The 15,835-nt window shown below is 48.0% G+C and overlaps 2 protein-coding genes across 3 annotated transcripts in view; one reads left to right on the forward strand and one right to left on the reverse strand.

Moving 5' to 3' along the window:
• Window positions 1-481: 481 nt before the first annotated feature.
• RAB33A (RAB33A, member RAS oncogene family) overlaps window positions 482-15,835 on the forward strand; it is a 52,760-nt gene continuing 37,406 nt past the window's right edge. Inside the window, exons 1-2 of the mRNA XM_034649858.1 lie at window positions 482-587; window positions 681-991. Of these exons, the coding sequence (XP_034505749.1) occupies window positions 557-587; window positions 681-991 (342 nt within the window). The 5' untranslated portion in view covers window positions 482-556. The remainder of the gene's footprint in view (window positions 588-680; window positions 992-15,835) is intronic.
• The window catches only part of AIFM1 (apoptosis inducing factor mitochondria associated 1), a 31,142-nt gene continuing 23,204 nt past the window's right edge, over window positions 7,898-15,835 (reverse strand). For both annotated transcript variants that reach the window (XM_019799014.2, XM_002918582.4), the window contains exons 10-16: window positions 15,229-15,336; window positions 14,795-14,883; window positions 14,209-14,349; window positions 12,085-12,227; window positions 10,203-10,327; window positions 8,500-8,696; window positions 7,898-8,163 (exon numbers count right to left, since the gene is read on the reverse strand). In XM_019799014.2, the coding sequence (XP_019654573.1) occupies window positions 8,092-8,163; window positions 8,500-8,696; window positions 10,203-10,327; window positions 12,085-12,227; window positions 14,209-14,349; window positions 14,795-14,883; window positions 15,229-15,336 (875 nt within the window). In that variant the 3' untranslated portion in view covers window positions 7,898-8,091. The remainder of the gene's footprint in view (window positions 8,164-8,499; window positions 8,697-10,202; window positions 10,328-12,084; window positions 12,228-14,208; window positions 14,350-14,794; window positions 14,884-15,228; window positions 15,337-15,835) is intronic.

Raw genomic sequence — 15,835 nt, forward strand, 5'->3', positions numbered from 1 at the left:
AGGAGACATCTTGGGGAGGGGGTTAATCCAAAGGAGGGGGTTTCCAGGAATAGCTGGGCACCGCCCAGTAGGAAGGAGGCCCCGGCTCTGAGGTCGGGGCGGGAGACAGATGGTATTTCTCCTGGCACACAGTGAGACACAGTGAAACGTTTAGGATGCTTTGGTTTGTTTTTTTTTTTTTTTTACCCCTTTCCTCTTCTTTATGGAAAATCCTAAGGATAACTTTCTCAGATGGCTTTGGACATCCTGAAAGCAGGGGAGCTGGACTGACTGACAGAGGAGAAGCGGTACCCTGGCACAGGGCATAGCTTTGATGGCTTGGCACAGAAATGGGAGACACACTCTACCCATAGATTTCTATGTGAAGTTGTATCATGGGAATAGCCACTGGAGCCTCTGGAAAGGATGAGGCTGGAGCCCCAAACAACTCTTTTTTTTTTTTTTTTCAGCTTAAAGGTGTCTGGCCACAGGTTATTTTTGTGCCTTGATACTCTCAATATGTTAACTAAAGAGCCACCACATAACCATCAACCAACACGGGAAGGTCAGCAGCATCATGACTTCTAGAGCTCAGGGCCTGCAAGGAGGTAGAACACAAAGCCCTATCTACTGAGAACAAGGTTGCAAGTTTGAGCCCCAAATGGGCCTCTTAGCTTTTCTTTTTTTTTTTCCTTCTATAGCTGCCAAAAACTGGACTGAGACGCGCGGAATCCCTAACCATCGGCCTACATCCAGCCCAAAGCTGAACCCCTGCCCCTCACCTAGGCTGAGCCCAGGTTCCAGACTGCACCCCAGCCCCAGCCCCAGTCTACCCCTGTTCAGGAGATGCATTCTGGGTCTCAGGGGAGCCAGGCTAGAGAGTGGCTGTTCAGGGAAACCCACCCCCAACGCCCGAGACGCGACTCAAAGTTTCCATTCTACTGCCCGCGGGTCAAGAGCGCCATCCCCGGAGAGGAAAGACGGCCCCTCAGCAACAATCCCTTTGCTGAAGGTGAGTCGCCCCAAGCTCTGCGGGACTCGGGAGGTGGCCTAAGGGACTATTAAGAAGCACGCAGGAGGCAGCCCCATGCCGCGGCGCTAACGCAGCAGGTCGGATCTCCGGACTCTCCCGCCACTTGGGTGGGAGCGCGGGGCCCGAGGGGCTGTGGAGGTTCTGGCGGCCCCTCCCGCCTTTCCCTAGCCTCCGCCAGGTTCTGGGCTCGCGCGCCTTCCAAGCCCCGGATCCCCGCTGGGGCTGAGCTCCACCCCCGACCCCCAGCAGTGCGCCCAAGGTGTCTCTGCGGCGCCACCTGCAGGTGGAACGCGCGCTGCGCAGCGTCTCGGGCCGAGGCGGGAACTGGCGACTGCGAGGGTGGAGGAGGAGAGGAGAGGTCCGCTCCTCTGCCTGGAGCTTTCCTGGCCCGCACCCGGGCTCCCCTCGCCTCCCCAGCCCCGAGCGACCTGGCCAGCCCTGAGCTCTGTCCCACGCCCTGCCCGGCGAAGGCGGCTGGGGGCTCCGACCTTCCACTCCTGCTGCTGCACTCTGAGCGGCCGCCTGCCCTGGGCGCCTCTTCTCGGGAAGCAATGAAGTCACACTGGGCCCGCTCCGCTGACTCATGAGAATCCTCCCCCCTCCCCGGCACACCCCTTGAAACTTCCCCCTCAATCCCTTCTTTCCTGCTCCCGCCCCCCCTTCCGCCCGTCCCGTCTGGCGAGCAGGGGAGGCTCCGGGAGGACTCCCGGGGAGGACTCAGTGGGGCAGCTGGGAGAGAAGTGGCGGGCGAGTGTCCCCACCGAGACCTCCGTGCTTCTGTCCCAGCCCGGCCACTCCGCGCTCTTTTGGGGCGCACAGGGAGTGCCCTGGGGGAGCTGCATGTTTGCAACCTCTGGCAAAATTCCCACCAAGGTATTCTTTGGCAATTATCCACCTCACACAGTGCACGCCTGCTGAGAGCAGGGCGTCTGGGGACCTCCTTCCCTCCTCTGGGCCGGGAGTTCCTTGATAGCTGAGGTCTCTTTGGAACCTCCTGTTGGAATGAATGGCTGCACAAGGGCTTGTGCCACCAAAGGGACAAGTGTAGAGTGCTCTGAGCCTTGAGCTGCCCTCCACCCCTGCATTAAGTCAAGCTGATCACCTGAAAGGTCACTGTGGCCCTTCCTCCTAGGACTTGGTATTGGCCAGTCCAGGTTGAGGTGGCAGTGACTTTGAGACCAAGGATACCTTGTTTGCAGCACTCCCCTTCTCCCCCCACTCTCACTGTGCCATTAGTTTGAGGGCTCCCGCTGGAGTGGAAGACCAGAATCCCACACCAGTTGCTTGGGATATTAGTCTTAACAAGGTGGCTGAGGTCCTCAAGGCCTGGTCAGGTAGGCTTCAAGCTGGAGGGGCTCTGCTGGTCTCCTTTGAAACACCTAAAGCTCCCCTTCCCCTCTGGAGGGGTAGTTGTCCACCCAGCAAATCATGTTACTGGATTTTCTTTCCCTCCCTGTATACAGTTTCTAGCTGTCTCTACGGTAAGAGCTGGGTGGTAAACTTGCAAGCTTCTTGGCTTGCTTGTCACTGCACTTCAGGGCAGTGTTCTGCCAAGGCCATAACCCATGTGAAAATGGCCATGGACCAAGAGTGAAGTGGGTGTACAGGCTGGTCTAGGGGCTCAGGGCTTATGTGGCATGAGGGGCGGTGTTGTGAGCTCTTCTGTCGGCATTAAGTTGATGGCTGCCCTGGGTTATGGTGGCTATCCAGCCACCAGCTCTGCAGGGTGTGTTTGTTGGGGATTGGGAACCATTAAATGGTTGGGTAGGGATGTATGTGGTAGGATCATGGCTAAGAATAGTCCTGCCATAAAGCTTTCCTGGGGAAATTCCGGGCTTGAAGTCAAGATTTTTTAGGGGCTGAAGGATGCCACCTTTCATGGATCCCAGTTTTCAGGCTGTCAACCTCTCCATGGAGAGCAAATAAGGCAAAGTGCAACTTCTAGGGATTGTAGGGGTTCTGGTTGTAACTTGCCGGGTCAGAGAAGAATCACAAGCCATAAACTAAAAAACCAAACCCAAAAAACCAAACCTGTAAATCTAGTTGAGCCAAAGGGGAGAGCAGAGGCCATATGGGGAGACACTTGCCAAGAGCTTTGAGTCCCATTAACATCTGCTCTAGACCTTAGAGACGAAAGGCAACTGAGCCCATGGCAAGGTGAACAAGCACCTGAGAGACTTTTCCATATGCAGGAGGTTAGAACTGAGGGTGGAGGGATAATCTACTCTGTTCCCCTCAGTTTACAGATGAAGCTACGGAGACCTTGGTAAGTAGCTGCCCTGGGCCATCCAGGCTCGAACAGCAGAGCTGAGACTCACATCCAGGAGTGTCCTTTCCACTGCGCTCCACTGTTGGGAGAAAAAAAAAACATGGGCAGAGAGCACTTACTGGAACCTGAGGAAGACCCACAAGAAGGAGGAAAACAAGCGGGGAAGACTGTAAACATTCTGAGAGGAAGGAAGGAAGGAAGAAGGGGCTGAGGAAAAGTGAAGAGAAAGAGGTGTATTCTCTTTAGCAAAGAACATCAGCTCCACCCTCTGTAATAAGCATCTTACACATGTTCACTTAAGCATAGTAAACATATTCGTATTTTTGTTCATAGAGATGACAGGATACAGCTATAGGATGGAATGCTTTGGTCAGTGAAAGAAAAGCCTAGACTAGATAGAAGCAGGAGAGTAAAGCACTGTGAGGAATCGCAAAGTTCCGATCTGAACTCACACAGCGTAGTCCCAGCACCGGTGCTGCACTGATGGTTCCTGCTGCTCTGCCTGCGACCACCACTAGGTTATATGGCCATGAGGGCAGGAGTCCTCTTACTTATTACTCATCCTCTTATCTCCGGGGCCTATCGTACTGTGGCATGCAGTAACTGTGCGGCACATGTTTGCTAGCTGACCAATAACTCCATGTAGGAGTCTGTGTATTTATAAGTTCAATGCCCATGTTTGGGGCTCCTCCAGAAGCATCTCTGTGTTACGTGCCAAGTGCCAAGGCACTGCAGTAGGTGGGAGCCTGCCTGGGAAGCCAGGCACCTCTGTCCACAGACACCAGATGTGACTCCTGGGCTTTTCCCAAGTGACACACAGACCTTGGAGGCTCCACTGGGGCGTCTTGGGAAAGGTACAAGACGAGGCAAAATTCATGAGGGTCTCTGCCTGGTAGTGGGCTTCTGGCAGATATTTTGGCTTTTTGTCTCCAAATTGCCAACACCCAGCAGCCAAAGACCACCAGGACACTCCTGGGGTTGGACAAGTTAGGTTCACTGCTCACTGCCCTGACGGGGAATGCACATGGGGAACGACAGGGTGTGCCAGGAAAAGGGTACTAAAAAGGATTTATTAGAGGATTTGGGCCAGGCTGGGTGATTTGGGGGAGGGCTAAAGGAAGCAGGACTTTGCTTTGGATTGGATGCTGTCAAGAAGCATGAATAATCCAACGATTGGGTGCCTTATTCGATAAATTTTGTCCTAGAGGAGGGCAGAGGAGAGTGAGGCTCAGGCTGTAATTGGTGAGGCAGCAGCAATCACTCACATTAGACAGGATGGGGGTGGGCGGGTGTTGGTCATTTCTGTGGTTTGGGCAACATTCATGTTTTTGTCTGTATTCACACATGATTATGAAGTGATCTTGTTTTTGTCTGCATCCACCATGGTCAGAGTGGCCGTGTGTGGTGCTAACATTTTGTGAATCTGTTTACGTTAAACAGAATACCCGGGCCTAACAGTGAGTGCCAGGCCCTCTGTAGCAACACCACTGCCTCCCCGACAGTCCCAGGTCAGCCTCCGGATGTCAGGGGCTGCATTTCTCTTTCTCAAACTATCTGTTTTGAGATGATCCCTGTTTTCCAACCAGGGCTTGGCAGTCCAGTATCTAAATATTTCGACCCTCCCTGTACTCTGACCCGGTCACACCCATCTGTAGAACCAGCCAGGCAAGGGAACGTCATCACTGGCTCCGGCTGTGTGTCTATGTGTGTGGTTTTGTGTACATGTGTCTGTGCCCGCCAGAAATTCCCTAATAAGTCGGGAAAGAGTCCAGAGGCAGTTCTACTTCACCTCTGGGCCCAGCAAGACTTCCCCTCTGCCCAGAGAGCAAGGCACTGGGATTGACTCCCAACAATCTCCAGGGAAGCAAGGGTGCCCTGCTTTAGGTGGAGTCAGGGAAGGACAGAGGGGATATTGCAGCAGCCAAACTTTAGAGGAGCGGGAAAGGGAAGGGGTAGTGGTGGAAGGGAGGGGAGAGTTCCTTTGTATAAATGGGTCTCTAGAGAAGCTGCTGATTTTCCTTCAAGGAAGCAGCCTGCAGTAGGTCACTGTGACTCCCCACCCCCATCCCTTTCTGCTTTACGCCTCTTGTCTCCCAAATGGGCCTTGTTGATTAGAACAACGACAACAAAGTCATGTATGTTGACCTCATCCACCTACTCTGACTCCTTTCCAGTTACATGTGCTTCCTTCACTCAGGTCCATCTCTCCAGCTAAAGTATGAGGACATCTCCTGGGTGCCTTACAGGCGGCCAGGCAAAAGCTAGTACCACCATGATGTGGTGCTGAGGTGCCATCGGATATCATCTGTATAATGGCAAAGAAAAGTGAAATTGAAGTCAAGTGGGTGGGCTCTCAACACCCAGTGTTTTGGCAGAGCCCCCACCCTTCTTTGCAGGGTGTGGCTGGCCCTGTATTGCACTGTGCTGTGGCCCAGCTGCTCCCAGACCAGCTCTCAAGGGCCAGAATTCAACTGGTACTGCTCCTTGTCTGTCTGGTTAGAAATAGGTCCCTGCAATCCTTGGGGGCCTGGACAGATCAAATGCATGCTGGGTATCTGTGGCAAGTCTCAGCAGTGGGTGAAGTGATGGGGGTCTGATAACCTGGATTACAGAGAACAGAGGTTACAAGGCAGAGGGTCATTTTTGCAGTAAGCCCTGTTATCTAGCATCATCCAACCAAGCGACCGAGGACTTGTTCAGGTTTCTGCTGGGGTTTGGGGGGATGGGGCACATTGTCCTCATTCTGAGAAAAAAGTCTCTGTTCTGGGACAGCTTACTATCAATTCAGGGAGTGAACATTAATAAGGCAGAGAATGACTTAATGAACAATCAAGTTCAAAGGTAGTAGGTGCAATTGGAGTTCAGAGATGAAATCATGCACGGGCACTAATCCAACTGGTACCACGTTACTAAGGTGCAATTTCATTTGGGCCTTGAGAGGTGAGCAGGAGGGGATAGGTAAAAGGGAATAGGGATGACATTCCAGATGTGGAGAACACGAACAAAAGTTTAAAGGTGTTAATTTAAACCAGACGTGTATGTGTGCATGTGCACGTGTGTCTGTTGTGGGAAAGGAGGCTGAATGGGGGCAGAGGGGCCTGAGGTCAGGAGCTCTGTGGAAGACTTTGGACCTGGTATGGTTGATGACAAGGAATCCTGTACATTCTTCAGCTGGGGGTGTGGCTGGGAGGACGTGGACTGAGCGACGCTTTAGGAAGTGATCTAGCAGCAGTGGTCGACTGAGGACGGTTGCTCTGGCTGAGCTCCATTCTTGACGTGTCCACAGTACTTTGTGTCTTTCTATGGACACATCTCACTGAATGATACTCCTGCATTCACATGTATGCCTTCCTCACCGATGCCAGGATTTCCTAAAGTGGCCACGTTTCTTCCATCTTCCTATTCTGACATCCCCGACTCACAGTGGGCATTCAACGAACACTGACTAGATGAGTAAATCATTTCATTTTACTTAACTGAATTACAATGACACTCTATACAAGGATAACAACTGTCAAAAAAATTAGACTACCTTGCACATACCACTAAAAAAAGACAAATCACAATTTCATCTTTTAAAAGATGATTTGTGAAATGCTTCAGGGTCTTAGAACTACCGCCATCTTTGTAAGCAGCAATGAGTACTGCAGAATCAGTCTTATTTCATTGGATGCTAGGTGAGTTTTCTACATATGGATTTGGATGTGCCATGCATCAGATCATATTTCACTAAACCTGTATACATATAGTAAGAATCTGTCCTAGTGCAGCTAATTCTTATTTTTAAGTAATCTCTACACCCAACACGGGGCTCGAACTCATGACCATGAGATCAAGAGTTGCGCCCCAAGATTTGATTTTTTTTTCAAGATTATTTATTTATTTTATTTGACAGAGATAGAGACAGCCAGCGAGAGAGGGAACACAAGCAGGGGGAGTGGGAGAGGAAGAAGCAGGCTCGTAGCAGAGGAGCCTGATGTGGGGCTTGATCCCATAACGCCGGGATCACGCCCTGAGCCAAAGGCAGACGCTTAACCGCTGTGCCACCCAGGCGCCCCCCCAAGATTTGATTTTTAAAAGTTAATTTCAAATATAAAAAATGAGTTGATTTATGAAACTCTGATTTCTGTTCTCAGGAAGTCATCTGTAAAGTGAGGTGTGTCTATAAGCCTATTTTAGGTGAAGGGGTGAGGGGAGAGCAGATTTCTAGTTTGGGGGACAGTGCATGGAGAAGTGGAGATGGGAGTTGAGCGATCACAATCCCTCAAGGAGTCAGTCTCCAGGTTTAGCCATGAAGCACCAGGTCCCTGAACCCTTGTTTCCTTTGCAGTAAGTTACCTTTCTGGCCCCTTGTGGGTCCAAGCCAGTTCTGAGCAGGACAACAAGAATTGTTCCGAGGAGAGCAGAGTCTGTTCCATGTGTTTCTGTGTTCGCTCACTTAACAGTGGATGGGGCCAGAGAGACATTCAGGGAGCTGAAAGCAGCTGAGAGTGTGGAGCAGGGAATATAAGGCTGAAAAAAATCACGCACTTGGGTAGGAGCTCCAGTGTGCTTGCTTCCTGATATGCACAACTTTCCTCCCTTCGCCCACCCGTTCCCTTTCAAAGAGAACAGAATTTAATTTAGAAGAATCAGGTTTTATTTAGTGGTGAACATTAAGAATCTGCCTACATGGCTGAAATATTCACAAAGGACTTTACCATTCACACTCATACACACAGAGGAAGTCTGCTGAATAAAAAAATGCTCCTTTACTCATCCAAGCTGCTGTCAGGGACAGCAAAGTGCTTGCCTGTTCCACTGCTGGGCTTCAGTCTTCGTGAATGTTGAATAGTTTGGCTACTTCATTGAGATCTTCATGTTGCTCACCATCCTTAATGATCTGAGGGAGAGAGTAACAATGGGTCACTGACTCGCTTCGTGTGCACCAGACTGGCCTGCACAATGGGGCGGCCTGGGCCAGTCCCCATATCGCCCTGGGAGGGAGCTATTGGAACAGCCTTCTGTTAACCCCAAATGAGCATGTGCCAACTCCCCAGCCACCCAGCCAAATCCTAAGTGAAAAAGGAATGCTCCCGAGCCAAGACTATACCTCTGTTCTGCTCAGGCACAGTTTGACCCAGGTGGACAGCACAGAGCATGGCACCCGATGGCGTCCCGGGCACGTTTTATGGTCCACACGTCCCCTCTTCCTTGAGGAGCTCTGACAGGTACCCACCTTCCTTGCTATTGGCATTCGGTTGAAGATGTTCCACAGCACAATCCCCACGACCACCTTGTCCCTGAGGTAGAAGATGACACCTTTGCCGTAGTCCTCCCCTTGGGCAGGGGCCTGGGGGACTGCAGGATTGCTGGGAGGAACGGCAATTTCTGAGGCCTCAGACTCTGTCTCACTCTCTGAGCGGATACCAGTACCTGTGGCCAACCCCCAGAAAAAACAAAATCAAAACAAAACAGAGTTAGGAAATTCTAGAAGGCAAGTATCTTTTGACACCTGCTTCAAGCTGCTCCTGGAGGATTTATTTTTTTACCCCCTTAGCAAACACTGGCCTTCTCCAGCTCCTCTCCATTGGCAAAGCCGACAAAAGCTCTTCCTTGCTGGCTCTGGGGCACTGCGTCAGTCTGACCCAGAATTTCCCTCCCTTACCAGTTCATTTTAAATGTATGCTATGGATTATTTCCTGGTTATCTGGATTTCTTTAAACTGCAGATTTGCTCTTGTCCTCTGAGAAACGTTCGAGAGCTGCATGGTCCAGTACAGTAGCCACTAGCCACAAACAGCTATTCTAATTAAAAATTTGTTAAAAGTTAATGAAAATTTAATCTATTTTAACCAAAACTAAGTCAAATGTAAAATTCAGTTTCTCATTTGCACTATCCACATTTCAAGTGCTAAACAGCCACATGCCGCTAGGGACTAATGTAGCGGACAGAGCAGAAATAGAACACTGCCATGGGAGCAGAAAGGTCCCTTGGACCGTGCTGCTAGACAGGCCCTCTGGCCAAAGCAGGAAAGGGCACTTCCATATGGAAAAACCATAGTGGAGGGGTTTCCTCCTGGGGAGGGGGGATGCTGTCCTCTGAGAACGGTCAGGCTCCGAACAATACTGCCCAGGGTACAGAGTAGTGCTCTGGAGTTTCTAAATCCCCAGGTCCCTCTCCTGGATCCACTTCTCTGGAGGGGGCCAGATGAAGGAGCGGGTGTATGTCATCCACTTGGATTACACGGGAAAAGGACCTACATGTCCATATGATGTCTTGTTCTCTCCTTCTTAAAGAGCAACCTGTTCTTGAAACGCCTCTGACAAGAGGACACGGAGGTTAAATAACTTCAGCTAGGGTCACGGAAGGGAGAGAGAACAGGTCTAAGAGTTAATGAAAGAGCCATGTGTGGGAGAGAAGTTCATTCTGTGAGAGGTGCCTCCCGTCTAAAGAAAACCTGGCAGTAAGATGTGACAAATGGAATTACAGGCAGCTCAAGAATTACTCGGCCCAGTTCTTCACCGCCCAGGGTCCGTGGAGGATAGCAGGTCCTACACTAAGGTTCTTGGGATTAGTAGGAGGCTAATAATAATAATGATAATAAAAAATAAAAATCTTAAAAGTTCAGGTTTTCTTCAGCGCGCAGGACTTTCCAGTCCCTACAGGCAAACTCAACCAGAGTCACGAGCCAGCCACTGCCCAGAGGCTAGGACGAACACCCACAACATCTGAGTCTACACTCTGACCAGGATACCACATTTTGCCAGCTCTCAGATCACTGAAGAGTGAGGACTTCGGGTTGGGTTTATTTTAAAGCACAACATGAAGAAAGGCTTTCACTGACAGTTCCCTCTGGCCAATATAGAAACCCCTTGTTCAGGAGAATTTGGACCACTGCTTCTCAACACTCCTCCAAGAGAAGTAGTTGGGCTTCCTTACCTGACTGCTCTGTGGCAGATTTTGGGTTGTCTTGTGCAGTTGCTTTTGCAAACACACCGACTGTGGGCAAACTACTGTCCACAAGACCAATAGCTTCATAGCCAACATCGGGGCCCAAATCACTCCTAAGGAAGGAGAGAGAAGAGGGTGTTCTGTCAAGGGACTGCAAAGAATGACACGGTGGCATATTTTTTATTTTTTTTTAAGACACCACACTTTAGTTCATGCCAACCAAAGAACCTGGTATGTGCAACAAGGGAAATGCCAAACTGATCAGTCTTCTTGCCAGGGCAACTGGGGACAATCATGAGAAAGCATTATTATCTCAAAGCAACTTTTATTTTCCTTAAGAAGCCATTATACATATCATATATCCATACAACGATCTACACCTTCTGAAATTTATCCATGCTTTTATCCCTTGGGGAGTGATGGGTTCTTCAACTTTACTACTCACTACCTTCCTTTAGCTCAACCTAAAACTGCCTTTCTGATGCTTTAAAGGATACTCCATATTTACAGAATTCAGAATCTGAGATCTCTTACAGCTTCATTAATGGACAGTATTTCCTCTGAGCCTTCATTTTTCAAGGCTGGAATACCCCCATTTACTTGCTCATTTTATTTTAATTGTTTTTCTAGGAAACTTTTCCTAATACCATTACACTGTTTTTAATATGGCAGGAACTTCAAAGAGTATTTGCGGCACAGACACATGATGGTTTTGTAATCATGTGAGGCTACTACTCATAGTTTTGTTTCTGGTGCTCTACCTTTTGCCACCGTTTAATTAATCAAGTAAGTAAGTAAAATTTGAGGATAGATGACACATCATGTTACACTCATTTCAGGTGTACAACTTAGTGATTTGATGAGTTTACACGTTGTGCTGTCCTCACCACAAGCATAGCTACCATCTGCCCTCTTATGATGCTATTTGAATATCATGGACTAAATTCTTTCTGCTCTGCTTCTTATTCCTGTGTTGTCATTTCTTAACCACGGAAGCTCACTGGACTGGTGTCTTCAGGGAATGGTCTACAATGACTTCTTGGGTCCTGGTCCTGAGACCTAACTGATAATTATATAGCTATGGCCTCTTTTATTCGTAACCACACTATCTTACAGGTGTTGACCCCGAAACCCATCTGTTATGTTTCTGCTGCCCACTCACAAAACCGTGTGATTGTCCAAAAATGTATTCTCACCGGCTGAGAATTTTCCCAACAGCAACTGTTTAGAGGCTTCTGAAACCTTGGAAATTTTGCATGTCTCCCATCTTTCAAAGCAACAAGAGGAGAGTGTGCCAAATAAGGCCAACCCCAGTACTCAGGAATGTCCCTTGCTAACTTTTTGCTATCCAGAGAACTGCCTATAGATGCCTGACTTTGAACTGCTAATCTTAAGGGTTACATATGAGTGGGCTGCCTTTTTTTCTTAAAGTAATCTCTACACCCAACATGGGGCTAAAACTCATGATCCTGAGATCAAGAGTTGCATGTTCCACTGACTGAGCCAGCCAGGTGCCCCTGGGCTGCCTTTCTGTCAGTACGTTGGGCTCGTTAGGGTTACCACCAAAGAACAAATGAAAATAGACTGCCGTCTATAGCTAAGAGTACACGTTTGTACCACCTACTGTACCTCAAATTCTGAGCTATTTCACCAGAAGTGCTGATGCCATCTCCACTCATTCACCTAGTCTAACTTATGCAAGGTGGGGCCTTTTACCAGAATGCTGCTTGGGTACAGAATGCATGGAAACAAGATGGAATTTCCCTCCCCACTCTGAAGCTAACTGGCCCACATAGAAACCAAACTTTAACTCTGGTTCCATTAACTCTGTGTTCTAAACATTTGAGCCTGCAAGGTACAAAACTATTACCAGAACATTGACTGATGCCAGTATGGCTTAGCAGCTCCAGTCATATTTTCTCCAGCCAATCTTCCACTCACAACAGCGTGATCATGGTGCTCTACGCGCCTCCTACCCAACTTTATATCATAGAAGCATGCAGCATCTCCTGCCTTTGGAAACAAACACATTACATGAGCACATGATAAACAAACAAACAAACAAAGACAGAACATACAGTTTGAAGGCTCAAAAATACCCTCGTGCTGTTAACTAGTGTTTTCCATTTACAGGCCAGAATCGCACCTACACGTACCAAAAAAAGTTGAGATTCCATTTTTAAAAAACTACTCTATGCTAACCCCCAAAACAGAAAACTATGCTATGCTTCCACAAAGCGAACCTAAATCTTCTATGGTGCAGCTCACACCTATTTCTTCTCTCATTCTGTCCTTAGCAGAGACCGAATATTTAATAACCATGATTTGTAGAATATTCTTTCCTATGCATGGAAACCAGTTTTTAGGTGTGAGACCGCCTCTCACCTAGAAATCTTTTCCAAGGTAAGATTTTCTTTTGGTCATTCAGTATCTATTCGTTCATTCACCAAATATTTATGGAAAACTTATTTCTGTACAAAGCATTATACTGTCTGGGTGGCTGAGACAAACCTGACCCCCACTTTGCCCACAAAGAGCATATAACCTAGTTGAGGAAAATGTAGCATTGTTCCTCCCTATAGTGCAATGCAAACCAGCAGCGTGCCATGTGACAGGTACAGATTAAGTGAGCTCAGTGTTTCAAGCAGAGAGCAAGCCTCCAGCTGGATGTGAACAAGGCCAGCTTCACTAAGGATGTGGCACGTGAGTGCTCTAACCCTTTGTGGCTACTCAGACTCCCCTAAGGCAAGCTAAAAATCCAACATGTGAACAATGGTGAAATAAACTATGAAATCCACTTGGTGGACTATTATAGAATCTTTAACGTGAAAAATACATTAGAATGGAAGTTAAAAAAAAAGAACACAAATGTTTATTGTAGTACACTCACCATGACCATCTACAACAAAGGGAAAAAAACCTATGCAGAAGAAAACGAAGGGAAGGAAATACACCAAAATATCGGTGATTTTTGTAGGTGATTTCCCCCTTTCTTTTTTTTTCTTCCCCCTTTCTCATTCTTCTCTGTCTTCCATATCGAATGCATATTGTTTTTTTTAAAGATTTATTTATTTTAGAGAGGTGGGGAGGGGCAGAGGGAGAGAGAGAATCCCAAGGAGACTCCCCACTGAGCATGAAGCCCCATGTGGGGCTTGATCTCACAACCCTGAGATCATGACCTGGAGCCATAATCAAGAGTTGGACGCCCAGCTGGCTGAGCCACCCAGGTGCCTCAACATACTGCTTTTATAACAAGTTTTTAAAAATCCAGTACACTTTAGGTACACCTCTGCACTCAGCAGCAGGGATTCTGCTTGGGACGGACTCTCTCCCTCTCCCTCTGCCCCTCCCCCTGCTCATGCTCTAAAATAAATAAATAAATCTTTTAAAAAATCCAGTACACTTTATCTTTAAAAAAAAAAAAGCTTTAAGGGAAAAACACCCTACGAAGTTTCTATGTCCTTAGTTGCAGAGTCCATAATCAAACACAATACACTTGTAATGATCTAACAATGGGGAAATTACCTCATGGTTCCTACATACTATAGTCTTGTTTATGTCATAATAATTTTTTAAAACAGCTAAAAATAGTGCTCAAGAATAAGGAAAACACAGTAATTTTCCCTTCTAGAGAATGTTATAAAAGTGCCTCATCCTCCATTCCCTGGGCTCACTTTTGGGCAAAGGGAACAGCAGATCCATCTGAAAGCTGGGCACATACCCATTAGGGGAATGCCAATGGCAGCTGCCAACCGTAGAACGGGAAGAACTCTATTTCTGTAGGCACGTACACTGTTCATTTCCTTTCCACTAGCTTGTGCATGAGGCCATACCTGATCTTGTAAATCAAATAGTTAAGTGTCTTCTTCACCCTCGGCTTCCAAACATTCTGACTCTATAGGCAAGGTGCTGACGAGCTTTCGCACACTGCAGGCAGGATTGCTCATGGGCTGGGGACAAGGAACCATGCCTGCTTGTGCTGTAGCACACTTACCACCCAGATGTTGGAGCGTGCCTGGAGCTCTGCATTTACCCGGAAACCACCAAAATCAGAGTCTATCTCTAGTCCACCCGTCTTGGCCAACTCAACGTTGGGCTCCAGGCCCACAGCTGCCACTATGTGGTCAGTTTCTACCTGAGGAAAAAAAAGAAATAATTCAGCCAATTACCAGTTTCCATGCATGTCTATGGGCATAGCAACTGCACATTATTTTACTAAGAACTGGAGCTTTAAAAAAAAAATCACTGATTAACTTACATAACTCTGGTAAACAGATTTAAAGGTCTACCTTGTAAACTTCCTCCAAATACAAGTATACCCCACATCGCCGGAACAGAAATCTGCCACCCTTGTAAGGTCTCAAAAATCTGTGATACAGACAGGAGGGGGTAAGTGGTTCACATGTCTACTCTGGCTCTCATTGTTTTTATTTTAATGGAGGAAACAGTTCATTAAGAAAATTATGACCGTGTTAATGGTGGCTGTCATGAAAACTAGCCACTGTGATCAAATGAAGGAGTAAGAATGAGGAAAGGGGGGGCGAGCTGGAAGGTCTGGCAGCCCATCTTCCCCTCCTTACCTTCCGGCCGTCTTTCAACTTGATGAGTAACTTGCCACCGCTGACTCCAACTGATTGCACAATAGCATTGGGAAGCACCTTAACCCCCTCTGTGAAGGCAAACAAGACCTGAGGCAGAGCCTGTGAGCGTGCCACTTTCATGACAAGAAGGGAAGATGACTAAAGGCACCCCCCGTCATAAAACCAGTAATCATCAGCACGCAGGCAGCCTTGGGGAACTGCAAGAACCCACACCCACAGTTCATTTTCAGTACTTCCAGGAATTTGGTGCATCAGATTGAGAACACCTACAGGCACTTGGCTGAGTGGAGAATGGTGGAAATATTTCATCTGCCAGGTGACAGGGCATATGTCAAAGGGGTTCCCAAAGCAGCCAACTTTGCATTAGGCCTAATTCAAAGAAAAAAGCGGCAGCATATGGAAAGTCTCTCTACCTCGTCTGACTTTTTCCATGGTCCAGTTGCTGAGGTATTCAGGAAGGATCTTTCCCATATTTCCTTTTTCAGGGAAGAGTTGAATCACTTCTGTGCCCAAAGCTCGAGCTGGAAAGAAGAAACAGAGTAGGTAGAGCAGGAGGCAAAAGCCAATCCTGGGAAGACAGGAAAAGAAATAAAGGAGCAGCAGACAGCCATTCGTGACACACAGGGCAACGCTGCGACCTAGGCCAGAGCCTAGGAGCCTGTGGGGCACTGGGTTATGAGGGCACAGACAAGGCAAACACAGCAGGCATCAGAAGTGCCGTCCCTTGACCCAACTATGCACCATGACTAAGTGCACTACACCCAGGCATCCGCTCAGGCTCACACGTGTGCCTTGTGGCCTCTGAACAAGAAGCACCCTCCTGAGAAGATGCCCTAATTTCACACAGCCCAAAGCTAACATTAAGGAAAACAGATGCCGGGAAACATTCAAACTGGAACACACAGATCTGCTGAACTGGGAACCACCGTGTGTCTGAAGAAAGTCTAATTTTTACAGGGAATGGCAGTTCAAATATACATACAACTCTGTAGTCTACATTGCCCTTATCATCTTAATAAC

Source organism: Ailuropoda melanoleuca, chromosome X (genome assembly GCF_002007445.2).
Source record: "Ailuropoda melanoleuca isolate Jingjing chromosome X, ASM200744v2, whole genome shotgun sequence".
In the NCBI taxonomy this organism is placed as follows: Eukaryota; Metazoa; Chordata; class Mammalia; order Carnivora; family Ursidae; genus Ailuropoda; species Ailuropoda melanoleuca.